The sequence below is a fragment of the Lissotriton vulgaris genome, chromosome 1_1 (genome assembly GCF_964263255.1).
Source record: "Lissotriton vulgaris chromosome 1_1, aLisVul1.2, whole genome shotgun sequence".
Taxonomy (NCBI): Eukaryota; Metazoa; Chordata; class Amphibia; order Caudata; family Salamandridae; genus Lissotriton; species Lissotriton vulgaris.
The window spans coordinates 1,051,265,927-1,051,281,921 of NC_141685.1; the positions used below are offsets into that span (position 1 = coordinate 1,051,265,927).

Consider the following 15,995-nt stretch of genomic DNA (forward strand, 5'->3'; position numbering starts at 1 on the left):
TAGACCTATCCATATGCCAATCACTTTTGGTCCTACTGGCAAGTCCCAAGAAGGGCAAAACCAGCCTAGGGCTTCTTGAGGTACCTTCTGGAGGGGGTCTCACCTAGCAGTTCGAGACAGAGGGTTTCCATGAGGAGCAGAGTCAGTATTGATTTGCACAGAAAAATATAAACCAAACTCCACTCCATCCTCCTGCTCCCTGGTTTACTGATGCCCTTAGGCTGGAAAAAACAACCTGTAAAAATCTTGAGCGCAGATGGCGTGCACACTATGATCCCGCACAAAAATTATTATATAAAGCAGCCCTGCTGAACTACCATGCAAATTGTGCATTAGCTAGAGCCGAATTTGCTAAAACAACTATTGAAAATGCCCAAAATCGGCCCAAATCACTTTTTAAAATCATCCGGGATTTATCTGGTTCATCCTGCCAACCAAAAGCACCCTCCCTAGACTCTGCACAGTGCAATGCTCTGGCAGAATTCTTTCAAAATAAAATCGACAAAATCTATGAGGAGTTCAAAGACCCAAATAGTCCTCCATCAGTCCCGAACTCCCCGGAAAGCTTGTCCAAATCAGGAAAAGTTATTAATCACCCCGTCTCAGCCACTCACCCCCAGCTTCTAACCAACTGGGTCCCCCTGAACTTGTTTTCATTACACGAAATTATAAAAACTATTAAGTCTGGCTCTCCCCTTGACCCTTTCCCCCCCCAAATCCTTCCTTCACTTGACACCCCTTCCCTCACGCTCATTTTAGAGCTTCTGAACAGTTCTTTGAGAGAGGCTGAAGTCCCTAAAGCTTGGAAACATGCCATGGTCTCACCTCTTCCAAAGAAATCTACCGCAGATCCAAACGACCCCTCTAATTTCCGTCCAATCTCGCTGCTGCCCCTTTTCTCCAAAATTTTGGAGAAACATATTGTCTCCCAACTCACTCACTTCACAGAATCCAATCACCTTCTTCACACATCCCAATCCGGTTTTAGGACAGGTTTTTCAACGGAATCCACCTTACTTGGTGTCTCTGAAACCATACGTCGGCAAGTGGATGAAGGGGAGACCGTGGCACTTATATTACTCGACTTAAGTGCCGCATTTGACACGGTCTCCCACACCATCCTCCTTAACACCTTGCAAACCTATGGTATCACAGGACCAGCACTGGCTTGGCTTAGTAGTTTTCTCTCTGAGAGAACTTTTCAAGTATTTTCGGCCACATCCTCTTCTCAACCCCATAATCAACCTTATGGGGTTCCCCAGGGCTCGATACTCAGCCCTTTATTATTTAATTTATACGTCAGTCCCCTTGCCCGTTTAGCCGAACAATCTGGGTTGACAATTTACTCATACGCTGACGACACCCAGATTGTTTACTCACTCTCGGCAAATGCACATTCCAACCCATCTTCCCTCCATTTGGGCCTCTCCAACATTGCCAATTGGATGTTTGAGAATAAGCTAAAACTCAATGGAGGAAAGACGGAATTACTTTTATTTGGAAAACAAACCTCCTTGTGGGGCCCACAACATTGGCCCTCTCAGATGGGGCCGACACCCACCCCCTCTACCAATGCTCGCAACCTGGGCATCATTTTTGATGAAAACCTATCTATGAAACAGCAAACGGTCAGAGTGGCAGCTACGTGTTTTACCATACTCAAGTGGCTAAGGAAAATCAGGTGGATGCTCCCCCAGAATACACTAAAAACTGTAGTCCATGCTCTAATTACTTCTAGGCTGGACTACGGCAACATCTTATACCTGGGAGTATGCAAGGATGTTACCAAGAAACTCCAAACAGTGCAAAATGAAGCTGTGAGACTGATATGCATGTTACCAAAAAGATCCTCTACGTCATCTGGTCTCCGGAGTCTCCATTGGCTCCGGATTGAACAACGAGCAAAATTTAAAGCTCTATGTTTCATGCATAGAATTAAGGCCGGTAAGGCCCCTGCATATTTGAGCTCCTTGGTTAAACAATACGTCCCTACTAGAACTCTACGCTCCTCGACTCAACATAAGTTCCAGGTACCCAGGATCAATCGAGTTAGACAAGGAGGTCGCTCTTTTTCCTATCTGGCCCCCTTGTTATGGAACTCCCTTCCAATCCAACTCCGCACAAATGAATGCTATTTGCAATTCCGTAAGAACCTGAAGACATGGTTGTTTAACCAATAACTAAACTTCATCTGCTCAACTGTCCCTTTCCCCTTGTTACCTGTTTCAGCCTCTTTCTTAGCGCCGGGAAACCTTAGGGTAGCTGTTGCGCTCTATAAAAATAAATATAATAATAATAATAAGGTGGACTTTTGTTTAGAATTGCTTGGTGTGTTAAAAACAATGGCATGGGGCAAGGGGCTGCAGGTGGTTGAGATTAATTCAAGCACTCCATCCATCAACTTGTGAAGTTGCAGCTGGCACCCGGAGTGAGACAGGTATGCCCAGGCATTGATCCTTGCTCACTGTGATATTGACTCTAGCTATAGCCTACTGACACACTTCAAGTAGGGTAAGTCCAGTCTGGAGGTCCCTTCTGGATGAGGTTTCACCTAGCAGTTTGGGACAAACTACTCCCAGCAAGAACGGGGTTAGTACTGATTTGCATACGGTTGGTCTTTGTCTAGAGTGGCATGGCAAGTGAAAAAAGACGGACTGGCATGCAGCCCAGAACGATTGTCAGTGGCTGAGATTAATTTAAGCATTCCATCCACCACCTTGTTGTTGTTGCGGTTTTCTGCTGACTGCAATACATAATTGTCATACTAAGTTCTGACACTATAGCAGACCTCTAAACCCCATGATTTATTGTACTTAAAGCAGATGTGTTACCCCTTACTCCGTGTACCTTCTACAGGGACTAAATTGGACACCACTGTGCCTCTTGCACTTTAATATTACCAAAAGCTCCTGCTCATTTGAAACTTCTGCTGCTCTCTAACTCGGTGTCCCCTGGACTTTTGCTGACCACTCACCTCTGATGCCTCCCTTGTGTACCTTCTGCTGACCTCTGACCTCTGCCCATCATGACTTCCAGTGATCTTTGTCCCATTATCCTGCAGATGGCCTATAATGCCTGACCCACATATTTTGTGCTAATGTCTGACCTCTGCACTGTATACTTTCTGTCAACTGGACTTGTGTAACTTTTTTTTTACTGGCCTCTGTTCTGCTTACCTCCCGGTAACCTCAGTCTTGCGTAACTCCCAGTAACCTCTACCCTTCATACCTTCTCTTGATATCAGCCATTTGCAACTTCTCCCGATCTCCAGGTTCTTCTCTGCGTACAATCTTCTTCAGCATGGAGTTGCCATGTTCTCCCTTCTGCTAACCTTGTCCTTTGACCATCTGCCCACTGTACCTTCTGACCTCCATCCCACATACCTTCCATTGACCTGTGCCACACCTACTTCAGGTGGTCTGGAGCTGACCTCTGCTGCCTCTATCTTTGCCTGAACTTTAACCTCTCTCCCACCTACTTTCTGCAGGGCCTGGCCTCTGTTCATTCTATTTTCTACTATCTTCTGCCCTGTGTATCTTCTGATCTCTATGCCTTATACCTTTTACTAGAATCTACCCCCTCATGCCTTCCACAGACCACTACCACTCCTACCTTCTAACCTCTGCAGCACCTACCTTCTGTTGAGCCTGAAGCTGTAGTCGGAGCTCCTCCACTTCATTTCTCAAGTCCTTCTGTGAATCGTCTGCCAGGTTCTGCAGGACACCTACAATAAAGAGCAGGCACTTCAAAGCGCTGTTTGCCTGCATTAGACTAAAGCGGCAGATCTGAGGATCCCACGCTTGCATCGTGGTGTGCTGTGCCCCTTGGTGTGGGTTAATGTAAAGGGATTCCTGGGTGGCAGTGTACAGTGACATCTGCAAGATACAGTGTACTTTTCAGAGCACTATTTCCCCATGGAAGCATAAGGGGCAGGTCTGGGGATCGAGTGATGACAATACCAGAAAGCCTTCTGTTTTTGCATCCTGGTGTACAGTGCCCCCAATGAAGCAGCCTTGATGGTGGTGTAGTGACACTGTCAAACTCAAAACCCATTGGCACACCCTCCAATGGTGGAGGCACTCAGAAGTGGGGATCTGTTAATGGATGCTATATAATCAGTGCCTTTCGGAATAGGACACTGTACTTAAGGTGTGGAGCTCATTCTGAGATCTTCCCAAAACAGCCGCTATGGAGAGCTCCCTGTAGAGGGTAGGTGGGCGTTCTGGGCTAGAGATGGAGAGGCAGCAGGAAGTTCTTGCATTAAAATACCCATGGGCCTGCCAGCTTTTTGTGCCACCAGTCCTAGTTGGCACGCAGGCCTGGTATTCAAAGCACACGGTGAGTACCAAACCACCCACTACTTTTTCCTCATATATAAGGGGTCTTCAAACTTTTTAAAGTGTGCCTTCCTTCATGAATAACAACAATGTTCACACTTATTCTATAAAACTGTCACTAGAAATACATTTAGCAGTTCAAACATGCAGGTATGATCAGTTATATCGTAAAAAATGCAATCAAGGGCATGACTAACAGGCTTGAGGCAGCTTGGTCTCCATAGAGTGTAAGAATACCCAGTGTTATCCTTTATTAGAAGTAGAGGAAGAGACTTTGAAGTTTATTTGAACCCCTCCCAAAACACCACTGATACCACACCAAGCCAGGACAGGAGTCACAAAAGATGCTACTGATGGCCCAAACCAATTACATAGTGGCTCACTCCTGCTCTATATATTTCACTAAAAATATAGCACAGTTTTCGTTATGATGCTTTTTTTGGCCAGTGCCTGGCATCCCTCATGAGCCCAAGCCAGCGTCACCCCCATGAGGCCTGGCTCTCAGTTTAAAGACATCTACCCAAGCTTAACACAGACAAGATGCCAAAGCTACCTCAATCTGGGACTCCACCTGGTAACCTGTCGAACGTGGACCCACACCCCAGCCAGCAACCGACTCAAAGAACTTCAGAATAGTAATCAACAACCAACACACCAAGCAGTCTCCGTCTCTTGCTTCCACACACTCAAGATGCTCACTAAGATCTTCAAATGGCTTCCCACCAACACTCGCAGAATAGTCACTCAAGCCATGTAAAGACATGACATTAGCTAGAACAAATTGGTATAATTAAGCTCTTGCTGCAACCCAAAAGATTTTTTTTTTATTTCTGTTTGTAATGATTTTTATTAATCAACAACAAAGAATTCTTCTTTCAGTCACTCAAGCCCTCATCACCAGCAAGCTGAAATAAGGCAACGCACTTTGTGCAGGAATCAATGCTCAACTGACCAGAAGACTCCACTCCATACAAAACTCAGCAGCTAAGCCCGCCCTACCCTCTTACTCAGCACTTATATTACCCCACACCTCAAATAGCTCCAGTGATCCCAATCAACAAACGAGCACTCTTCAAATTCCTCATGCATACATAAAAAGCCTTACACAACATTGGCCCCACATACCTCAACAACCACGTAAACTTCCACTAACCTACCAGACACCTTTGCTCCGCCGGATTCCTACTTGTGCACAAACCATCACATTAGAAGAACCATGTTCGGTGGTAGTGCCTTCTCCTACCTCGCTCTTAAAGCCCGGAATGACCTGCCACTGCACGTTGTAGCCTCCTTCCCAGTTCCACAAGAAACTGAAGACCTGACTCTTCACCTAGCCCCGATCCTGGCTCGACCCATATAGCTCCTGCTTCATCACCAGGTTGAACTGTGTGCTACACCAATATACAGAACACAATTGAACACTAACATATAAACTTGAATCACATCATTCACACCTGTAGAGAATGGAAATCAGCAGGCGTGCCACCAGCCAAGGAGTTCCATCCAGGCCGGACATTTACCTGGAGATAAATTTGCACATGGAGGCTGGATACCCTTACCAGTATAGAAACACCCTACCTGCTGAGCACACACAGAAGCACTGTGAGGTTTTGATGCTGTCTGTGTTAAATGAAAAGTGTTGTTTGCAGTATAAAGTTATTGCTAAAGCTTCAAGGGATACAAGTGCTGGGGGTGTCTCCAAATAGTTTGTGGTACTATCTGTATGTATGTGTTGCATAAATAAAGCAATTTTTAATAGTTTGTGTGAGCTGCTGCATTAATAAATCAACTTTAGAATCAGCGTATTTGCAAATCCTGGTATGACCAGATGCAGTGAAAACTAGAGCAGGTGGTTTGGGATGAGGGGGCTCTTACTGTACAGCTTCACTGTCTCCATCTGCGTATCTTCCTGTGAAAAATACAATAAAAAGCTTGTTATTAAGTATTCTCATTGTGCAGGCTATAAAACAGCAGCCTTTATTCAATACTGTCCAGCATTAAACATTGCATTTGTCTCGTGCAACCTTGGTGGCTACTTTAAATCTCAATCTATTGGCGTCCCCGGGGAAGCTGTGGCACATTACAGACTGAGGCTTCCCCAATACAGGACAATAACAAGCATTGGCAATGCCAATAGGCCTCGCATTTGACAGAGAGTTAGAGCTATTGGCGTTGTAAATGACAATGTCTTTTACCCATGTGTTTTGGTTTGGAGTGTAGGGGATGTATGTGGTGTGGAGTGGAATTATGTGAGTTGGTTTGGAATTGTTAGTTGTGGAATTGTGTGGTGTGGAGTGGATCTGTGTAGTGGAATTATGTGGCATAGTGGATAGATGGGATGAGAGCTGCACAGAATAGATAGGCAGGGAGACAGAGAGGGATAGGTAGTTTACGCATGAAATGCTGAATGAACTCCAGACAGAGGAGCAGAAAGAGTGTGTGAGAAAGAGAGAAAGAAGGGGAGAGCAGGCGACAGACGCATAAAGAGGGAGCCTGTGTACGCAGAAGACACCCCAAAAAGAGGAAGAGAGCATGGGATTGGGGGACGGAAACCTTGCAAAGGCACAGGAAAGAAAATGGACTTCAAGACCTAAAGTCAACCACATGAGAGAGGCAGTAAGAGTGCGTGTGAGCAAGAGAGAGGGGTGAAAGAGAGTACGAGCTAGAGAGTGTGGGGGGGGCTGGTTGCTCTTCCCAAAGAAACCTTATTAACCTCAAAGTAAGGCGGATGCTCAGAGAAGCAATGACCAGTGGGGTACAGAGGGTGGATACCAAATTGAGAGAGGTGTGTGAATCGACAAAGAGCAAGGAAAGAGATGGGCAGTGCACATCTTCCAGTTTCCGAGAATAAGTGAGAGCAGCACCAAGAGGAGTGGGAGGGGCACCCAAAGGGGGACGGGGTAAGAGGTGGACGTGTGTACAGCATGAGGAGGTACAGGAAGGCAGCATGTGTGAGCAGGCAGTACAGAGAGGAGACAGCGTGTGTGAGGAAGGGAAGAGATGGGGCAGTCGGAGTGCAAGATGAGAGGGGACAGAGGGAATGTGAGGGAGAAATTAGAGGAGCAATGGGGTGTGGGAAAGAGACAACAGGGTCGGTGGAATTGTGAGGGAGGAATGAGAGGGGATAGTGGGATTGCGAGTGAGGGATGACAAGGTCGGTAGGAGTGCATGGGAGAGATGAGAGGTGGCAATGGGAGTGTGAAGGAAAGGTGACAGGTTGGTGAGAGTGGCATGTCCCAGCTTCATTTGCCCAGCCCTGCCTTTCCTCATGGGCCTCACTCATCACCACAGCTGTTGGATTTTCTGGGAGGAGACATACAAAAAATACTGCTCCTTCTCACAAACAATTAGTCCAACTACCTTTCACTGCTAAGCAGTGACTGATCGTTTGATACACTACACGTACCCATATTTGGTTAAAATGTTTAAATAGGTGTGTGTAAGTGTCTGTCTATATATAGAATGTGTATTCACAGAGGTGCATTTAAAGTCAGATTTAATCATTTTAAGCAGACGTCAGCAATTGTTTCCATATATAAGTGCACCCACTGGGGCCGATTCACTAAACTAATCTGAGACAAAATCCTAAACTTACTACTTTTGGTATTCACAGAATGCATTTAGTAGTAGGAAAGTTAGGATTCCTAACTTTACTACTTCTAAATCCCTTTTGTGAATACCGAATGACATAAAGTTAGGATTTTGTCTCAGTTTAGTAGTGGTAAAGTTAGGAATCCTAACTTTACAACAACTAAATCCCTTTTTTGAATACCAGTAGTAAAGTTAGGATTTTGTCTCAGTTCAGTAGTAGTAAAGTTAGAAATCCTAACTTTACTACTACTAAATGCCTTTTGTGAATACCAAAAGTTGTAAAGTTAGGATTTTGTGTCAGTTTAGTAGTAGTAAAGTTAGGAATCCTAACTTTACTACTACTAAATGCAATAAACTACCAAAAGTAGTAAGTTTAGGATTTTGTCTCAGATTAGTTCTATGAATCGGCCCCACTGTTTTTATCTGCGCCACCCCCTAAATATTGCTTTTACTGATGCCACGGGATATACTAGATTGGAGCAGAAAATATCTATCTCCCCTCGCAAACGGTTTTATTGTTTAGAGAAAAACATTTTCTACTGGAACCAGTCTCAGGGGGGGACAAACTGCTAAAAAGATGTAATACCCATAATAAAAAGTTGCCCTAAACCTAGCAGGCCCATGTAACAATCAAAGCCAGCATTGTGTGCATGTAAAATTAAGTGTGGCGATCATCTGGTCTTCACTGGGAAGCTACTGCACACTGGAGAGAAAAGGATGGTTTTGATATAGCAGGAATTTGATCGAAGGTATTGGAACACATGAACACTAGCTTTATTACACAAATACATATTTATTTTTTGTTTATTTTATAGGCACGGGGAGATAAACTGATTCGCCCAGAATCACACAATGTTGAGCAACATCGAGACTCAAACCTGCTTCCCCAGCTCCAAAGACGGCAGCTCTAGCGATTTTAATGTCCTTAATGGTTGCATATTCTTAGTGAATCTAAGCATGTTTTCCAGCCACACCTGTATTTACAGATTACATCATCAGCCAGGATAATTATTTTTATTTCCTATGTCCAGGCAGACATGCAGTCTGGCACACATGTCACGTTTTGTAAAATGGAGAATGAAAGTCACAGAAATGTATGCATTATGTGTTTTATCAAATGTTTTTGAATACAAAGGGTTAATAAAATTAGAGTTGCAGTATCTCCAAGTATAGTTTAAGATACTTAAGGCCCGATTCACAGAACTAACTTAAGACAAAATCCTAAACTTACTACTTTTGGTATTCACAGAAGGCATTTAGTAGTAGTAAAGTTAGGATTTTGACTTAAGTTTGACTTAAGACAGACTTAAGACAACCTCCTAACTTTACTACTACTAAATGCCTTCTGTGAATACCAAAAGTAGTAAGTTTAGGATTTTGTCTTAAGTTAGTTCTGTGAATCGGGCACTTACTGAATATTCAGAAATATACTATGATTCCAAAGGTGGTGTAACATAGAAGCAGACTACGGCATTGTGGCTGGTAAGCGAATGCACATATATATCTACGGCAACCGAAGAAAATGAGATGCATGAAGTACAAATAAAGTTGGGGGGGGGGGGGTCTGATTGTTCTAATGGAACATTAGTTTCCAATATACTGTTCTGTACTAGATGTCATCGATACTATGCAGGCAGAGCTCAAATGCCGCCATCTGCACAGGGGGAAATGGCAGTGATTATTTAGGAAAGGCGCCAAAAGTGGGGACGGACAAGTCCTGAAATGGAGAGGCTAGGATTATTTGTTGGGTTAGTGCCCAGGGGAATGAAGGGTAGTCTTTAGAAGCTGCTCATAATGCATCGTTCAGCAGGGGCCAAAACATTGAGGTCACAGGCTATCTTTTGAGAAAAGGGAGAAATCTATCCACAGTTGCTAGAAGGGGGTTCTAGTGTTTCTTCCAGTCTCTTTTGGACCCAAGCCCACGCTTTAAAAACACACCCAAATAAATCAAACATAATGTATCTTACCCCGATATATACATTCCTGTAAGATCTCTTATTGCACCCTCTGTAACTAAGACTGACAAAATGAGTACAATTCAGCTGTAAAACAACGGGTAATTCAAATGTCTAGCACCAGCCATATCTGTAGGGGGCGCTGTACGGTTATTAGGCATCAGTATTTAAAAAAAAAGAATTGGCTTGTGGTTTAGATTGTATTGCAGTTCAGCATTTAGCATGGGAATAATTATAAAATATAATGAAATAAATACACAAAATAGTGCAATTTGGCGGCAACACTTCACAAACTCCATAGCCCAGGATCCGTAAAAGAGTCCAATACCGTAGGGCTTTTAGTCTTTCTATTAGTTTGAAAGCCTCAATGTATTGGATGTTTGCAAAACAGCTAACAACAAGCATTTACAATGCAATGGTCTCAGCATTATTAAAGGTAGAGCTATTGGCATTGCTCATGACATTTTTTTTTTAAATCATAAATAAATAGCATTGTCATTTACATTGCCAATAGCTTAATCGTTAAATAAATGGCATTGTCATTTACAATGCCAATAGCTTAATCGCTCGCATATGCATGACCTATTGCATTTACACCCACACACAGCCACACACACAGCCACCCTCACAGTCATTCACATAGAGCCACCCACACACACAGAGCCACCTACACAGACCCACCCTCACACACACAGAGCCACCTACACACATACACAGAGCCACCCACACACATAGAGCCACCCACACATAGTGCCACCTACAAAAAAAGTTACCCAGACACACACAGATCTCCACAAACACAGAGATCCCCACACACACAGAGATCCCCCCACACACACACACAGAGATCCCCCCACACACACAGAGGATGGGCTAAGCCAGAGAGACGTTTTCATTTTCTACATTCATTCCTCTGTATTTACACCGTCTAATATGTAAAGAAAAACCTGAAGAATAATTTTGTACATTCGATTCGAACAACCAACACACAGGGCCACTGACACTATGCAACAACGGAAGATTTAATTATGTGGCAAGGTTCGCTAACTTATGCAAACAATAAAAGTCACATTATTTGGCACAAAGTGGCACATTCTGTGCCAGTATTGCACTTTTTTGAAACTTTAACAAACACTACCTCAGCAATATTTTCCTTTCAATAGTACCAGTTTACAGCCAGAGTATAAAAATAACAAGATGACCAGCTAACATTTGCAAAGGGTCTACATCTTTGATACTTACTTTGAGGTACCTTTTAATATATTTGAGCTAAAAGCAACTTTTTGGGGGTGAAATGTGCAATTTATGCAGCCGATGCCTGATTATTTGGCACATGCTGTAAATAAATATTTATGCAGAAAACACTGCAAAAGCAGAAGTGCATAATTTCAGTGGCGCCGCCTGTATGTCTGCAATCAAAACAACAAAGCACCTGTTTTGAAAACTGAATGCTGGTTTTAAATTGGGCAAAAATTCATAATAAAAAAAACATCAAATATGGTCATGGTGTTGTTAAAGTCAATGAAGAGCAAATGATTGGTTTATCACCACTTCAACGAGTCGACGAGCGCAAAGGAGACATCAACGACTCTGGCTGATGAAGCACAAGTTAAGAATGCACCCTTTACACCACTATTTCGGTTTAAGTGTGAAGAGGTGACTCCTCATGTCGTGTTTGCAGCAGGATACCGACAACACAGCAGAACAGCCTCAATATTACATGTAGATGCTTTACTGCTTATTTACTGCTGTATTTCTTTAACGATGTGTCTTCGTGTCATCAAGAAAACAATGCTTAAGCGGCTTTCATAAACTTTCAGAAAAAAAATATGTTTTATTTTTGCATGTCTCTTGCCTCTTCTTCGTGGGCCTCCCCGATGGCGGATCACTTCCTGGAAGACACAGACATGGAGACGGAGCGACTTTTGGAGGCAGCCTCAGCTCTTCCCCTGGATGCCGACCGAGAGCGGGATGTCGATCAGCGAGTGGGTGATCTCGAGTGAGATCTGGACCTCCGAGCTGAGGAGCGGGCCGGTGAAGCGTTGGGCTCCGCGTTCTGCTGCGGGGAGATGGGCTGCCGTGCCTACCGCGGCTCCTGCTCGGGGATCGTGAACGCCGTCCTAGATCTAAAAACAATGTACCAGCACCCTTCTTCCTGAGCGTCTGTCTGTGATCCTAACTTGAATGGTGCAGCACCTACAGCAGATGATGTCCCGCAATTGCCGCCAGTGTTAGGCACTTAGACCAAAGACAGAATAGGAGCATCCCTCTGGTTAATCACGTACAACACCGAAATGAGTGGCAAATTGACCACACTTCAAATATAGCAAACTAATCTCTCTCTCACGGTATCGTGAGCTTCCCACCAGACTATGCGCTTGGCACTTCAGAGATAGAGTGCTCTCTTCCTTGTAGTCACCACAGGCTCTGTGCAGCCTCTGGCAGGGGTCCTTTGCCCTGCAACCAGATTACTCTAGGCGCCATGTAGCCTGTGCAGAGCTCGCCTGCAGTCTTTAGATATTGCAAGCTCCCTGCAGTATCATGTAGAGCTCACGTTTAATCCTGCTACCTACAAACACAACCAAACCGAGTAGGGCTACTGCTCTTCAGAGCGCTGTCGAGGCAGGGTCAGAGACGAGGACCAAAAAAACAAACACATGCGTTAAATAACACCAACCATGTTTCTCCGAGGCGAGGAAGAAATGCCTCGGAGAAAGTACGGTCATTTTCGCATTCGGGCGTGGTTTTCTTTCTCTCCTCTTCCCATTGGATGGAAGGTAAAATTCCAGCCAATGGGAAGTGGAGAGAAAGAAAACAAGAAAGAACCTTAAAAAAACGCACCCGAATCCGAAAAAGACGGGGCTTGGACCGAGTGACGCCCCTCTCCTCCAATGGCTGGCCAGCATTTACTAGGCCAGCCAATGGAGAAGAGGGCGGGTTCCAAGCCCCCACTAAGAAACATTGAATCTTAGGGCTCCGCCCACACTGCTTACAGCAGTGCGACGGAGTCCTCAACCTAAAAAACGGCAAGTTGTACAGGTAAACGGTGCTGGGGCAACTGTACCTAAATGCACTACATGAACCTACCTACTTACTAACAGGACACACGATCGGGAGGGTATCCAGTTTTTTTTAAAGTGATATCACATGTAACACATTGAGCACATGCCACTTCACCTTCAGTATACTTGACAAGGCGAACGACTGCAGCAAAATACTAGGACATAGCTGGGTACTGCAGTTCAGCATTTAGCAAGGGAACAATAATAAAAACAAGTGAGGCGCCTGCACAGACAGTGGTAGTCAGTTCATCTTTCAGCAAATCCAAGAAAACACACCGGTCACAGAAACCCAGCCACGATTGCTGGTTCTCCTCATATTCTGCTAGAAATCTTGCTGGCCACTTCAAACGTAATAGCTCTGAACCACTAAGGGCTGGTAAAAAAGAAATTAAAAAATGTGCACCGATGAAGAAGGGCACACGCAGAGTGCCAGGCCACACCGATAAGCCGAAGCTGAATATCTACAGAGAGGTTGAAAATGAGGCCTTTGGAAGCACTCCACTGCTTTGTAGCCGAGTCTGCTGTGAAAAGAGGCCAAGGACCAGCCTGCGCTGCTTGAACACCCAGCTGCCCCTGGCCGGAGAGGTGGGCAGCTCCAGCAGCTCCAGCAGCGCCTCCCGCTCCTCCAAGGCATTGGTGCTCCACTGCAGGCCCAGGCTGCTTAGCACCGGAGAGGGGAGTGCTGGGGAATTGGTGGAGGGAAACTGCCAGCCTGCATCACTGCACAAGTCCAGTTCCTGTTACAACTGGCGCAAACACCTACCTGCTTGAGAGCTGGATGCTGGATGCTCAGCACTGAGAATAGTGGAATCGAAACAAGCCTGGTCTGTGCGCATGAGCACCACGTAGAGAAGTAATTAGGTCAGCACAAAGAAACAGAAGTAAACAAGTACGTGTTTCTGTCCTCATTTGTTCCATACCACGTCTGTCCGCACGGTGGCCCTGTAGAGCCAGTCGCGATGGGCTGGACCAACACACCGAGATGGGAACAATTAACCACAGAAATTAAAGGAATTTAGAAAGCCTCACAAAGGAACGAATGGAAAGCGATAGGCGTGGTGAAACCCCACAGAGCAGATACAGCATGTCTCTAACGAGACAGTGCATTCACTGCCTAGGCAAGACCTAAAAACTAGGACCTTCCCCACTATTGAACATTATAGATTAGAACCCTGTCCATTGTCACACATTACAGACCAAGGACATCTGGGAGACACTACAGACCGGGCCTCCCTGCTGTTAGACATTACTTTACTGTGGGACATTACAGACTGAGAACTCCCTATTGTGGCTCAATACTGACAGCCATCCCTGCTCTGGCGTATTTCTGACTGGCGAGCTTTCTATTAAAAGACATAGGAGACGGGGCCCACCCCCTGGGACATCACAGGCGATGTGAGACATTACATATCAGGCACTGCGTGCTGTAGGACATTACAGACCAGAGCCTCTCAACTTCGATTCATTACCAGAAGGGTCACTTTCAGCTTTAAGGATAGGTGCACAGTGTATCCGCAAAAAAGGCAGGGTGAGCACATAGATGACCAGGCACAAGCCCAGCCAATTGAGAGGGTCGAAATGCACCAGGTGGGGCCAACACATTTTCTGAAAGCACGACTGTCTGAATCCTGCTTCTCAAAGCAGATACCATTCTTGGTCAGGCTATGAAAACCAAGGTGAAGAATCTGGGAGTTACTTTTACAAGTTCATGTTTAAGGGTCATGTTAACACCATTACTTCAGCTTTGTTGTACACACTAAAACGATTCAGTTTCGCCATTTATCCCTGATAATCTTCAAAAACTGGTCATTTCGGTCCTAGTGTTGTCCAGGGCTGACTATTGTAATGGTCTTTTTGTTCATTTAAAGAAAAAATGTCTCACCAAAATTTGGATTGTGCAAAACGCTGCTGCTCGATTGCTGTTAAAGCAATTGCTACCAAGTACAAGTCTGCCACTTCTACGCTCAGACAAATTCACTGGCTCCCAGTGGAAAAACACATTGACTTCAAGGCTGTTTGCATTGCCTTTAAAGCGATGCATGGTGCAGGTCCAAGCTTTTTTAAACAGTATTTCTAATGGTATGTTCCAGCTCGGACGCGGAGGTCTTCTTCTGCTTACAACATGGTGGTTCCCAAGTTCAAAAAAGCTGGCTGAGGCGGCAGACGTTTTCTGGTAGGCACCACCAGACTCTGGAACTCTCTCCCTTTAGAGCTAAAAGGGGAAACCCAATTACTGTTTTTTAGAAAAGCATTAAAAACGTGTCTGCTCAATCTCTGATCTTGGAGGTCAGTTTCAGTGACCCCGTGTTAGCTAATCGGGCTACTAACGTTTCCCCAGCAAAACGATAATTTTGAAGTATTGCTGTTAAGGCATATAAAAAGATATATGTCTTACTTAACAATATACAGCTCCCTGCAATAGGACTTCATAGGCCTTCTTTCAAGGAGTCTCATATATAATGTTAAGGGAGTGGTGACGTTGCCATTTGTTTTAATGGCAAAGTCGTACTAGTAGTGTACACACTATCCTTTCAGTCTGCAGTGGCAGGCTAGGAGCCATTTTGTTCTTCACACTCAGGGTGACACAACCAGTGCTGCAACCCTGTGTGGACACTTTGCCTTACATGCCCTCGGTACCATGTACTAGGGACTTATAAGTAAGTCAGTACTTGCCAATTAGGTACAGCCAATGCGACATACTTTTGTTAAGGGTTAAGAACACTGGCACTGAGGTCTGGATAGCAGGCTTCAGTGCACACTCGGAGCTGAAAAACGAGCAGCATCAGTCCAAAAATGTGGCGGTGAACATGCAAAAAGAGGCATTTATCTATACTACTATTATAAAGGAAGAACTTTGAACCTTTGAGGCGGGTAAACTTGGGAACCACAGCGCCAATCCACACACCCGATACATTGTTGTAATCGTCAGGGTGTGCAGATGGACATAGGCTATATAAACGTAATAAATATACGTTATTTAAAAAATTTACCCCCCAAAAAAAGTAGTCCCTTGGAAGAAGCGCCGGCCGCGACGTACGTGCTGACGTGAG

General features: G+C 44.8%; 1 protein-coding gene across 1 annotated transcript in view; it reads right to left on the reverse strand.

Annotated features, from left to right (window-relative positions):
* The window catches only part of LOC147748519 (coiled-coil domain-containing protein 159-like), a 190,241-nt gene that overhangs the window by 81,446 nt on the left and 92,800 nt on the right, over window positions 1-15,995 (reverse strand). Inside the window, exons 5-6 of the mRNA XM_086962771.1 lie at window positions 6,213-6,246; window positions 3,636-3,724 (exon numbers count right to left, since the gene is read on the reverse strand). Coding sequence (XP_086818897.1) covers window positions 3,636-3,724; window positions 6,213-6,246 — 123 coding nt within the window. The remainder of the gene's footprint in view (window positions 1-3,635; window positions 3,725-6,212; window positions 6,247-15,995) is intronic.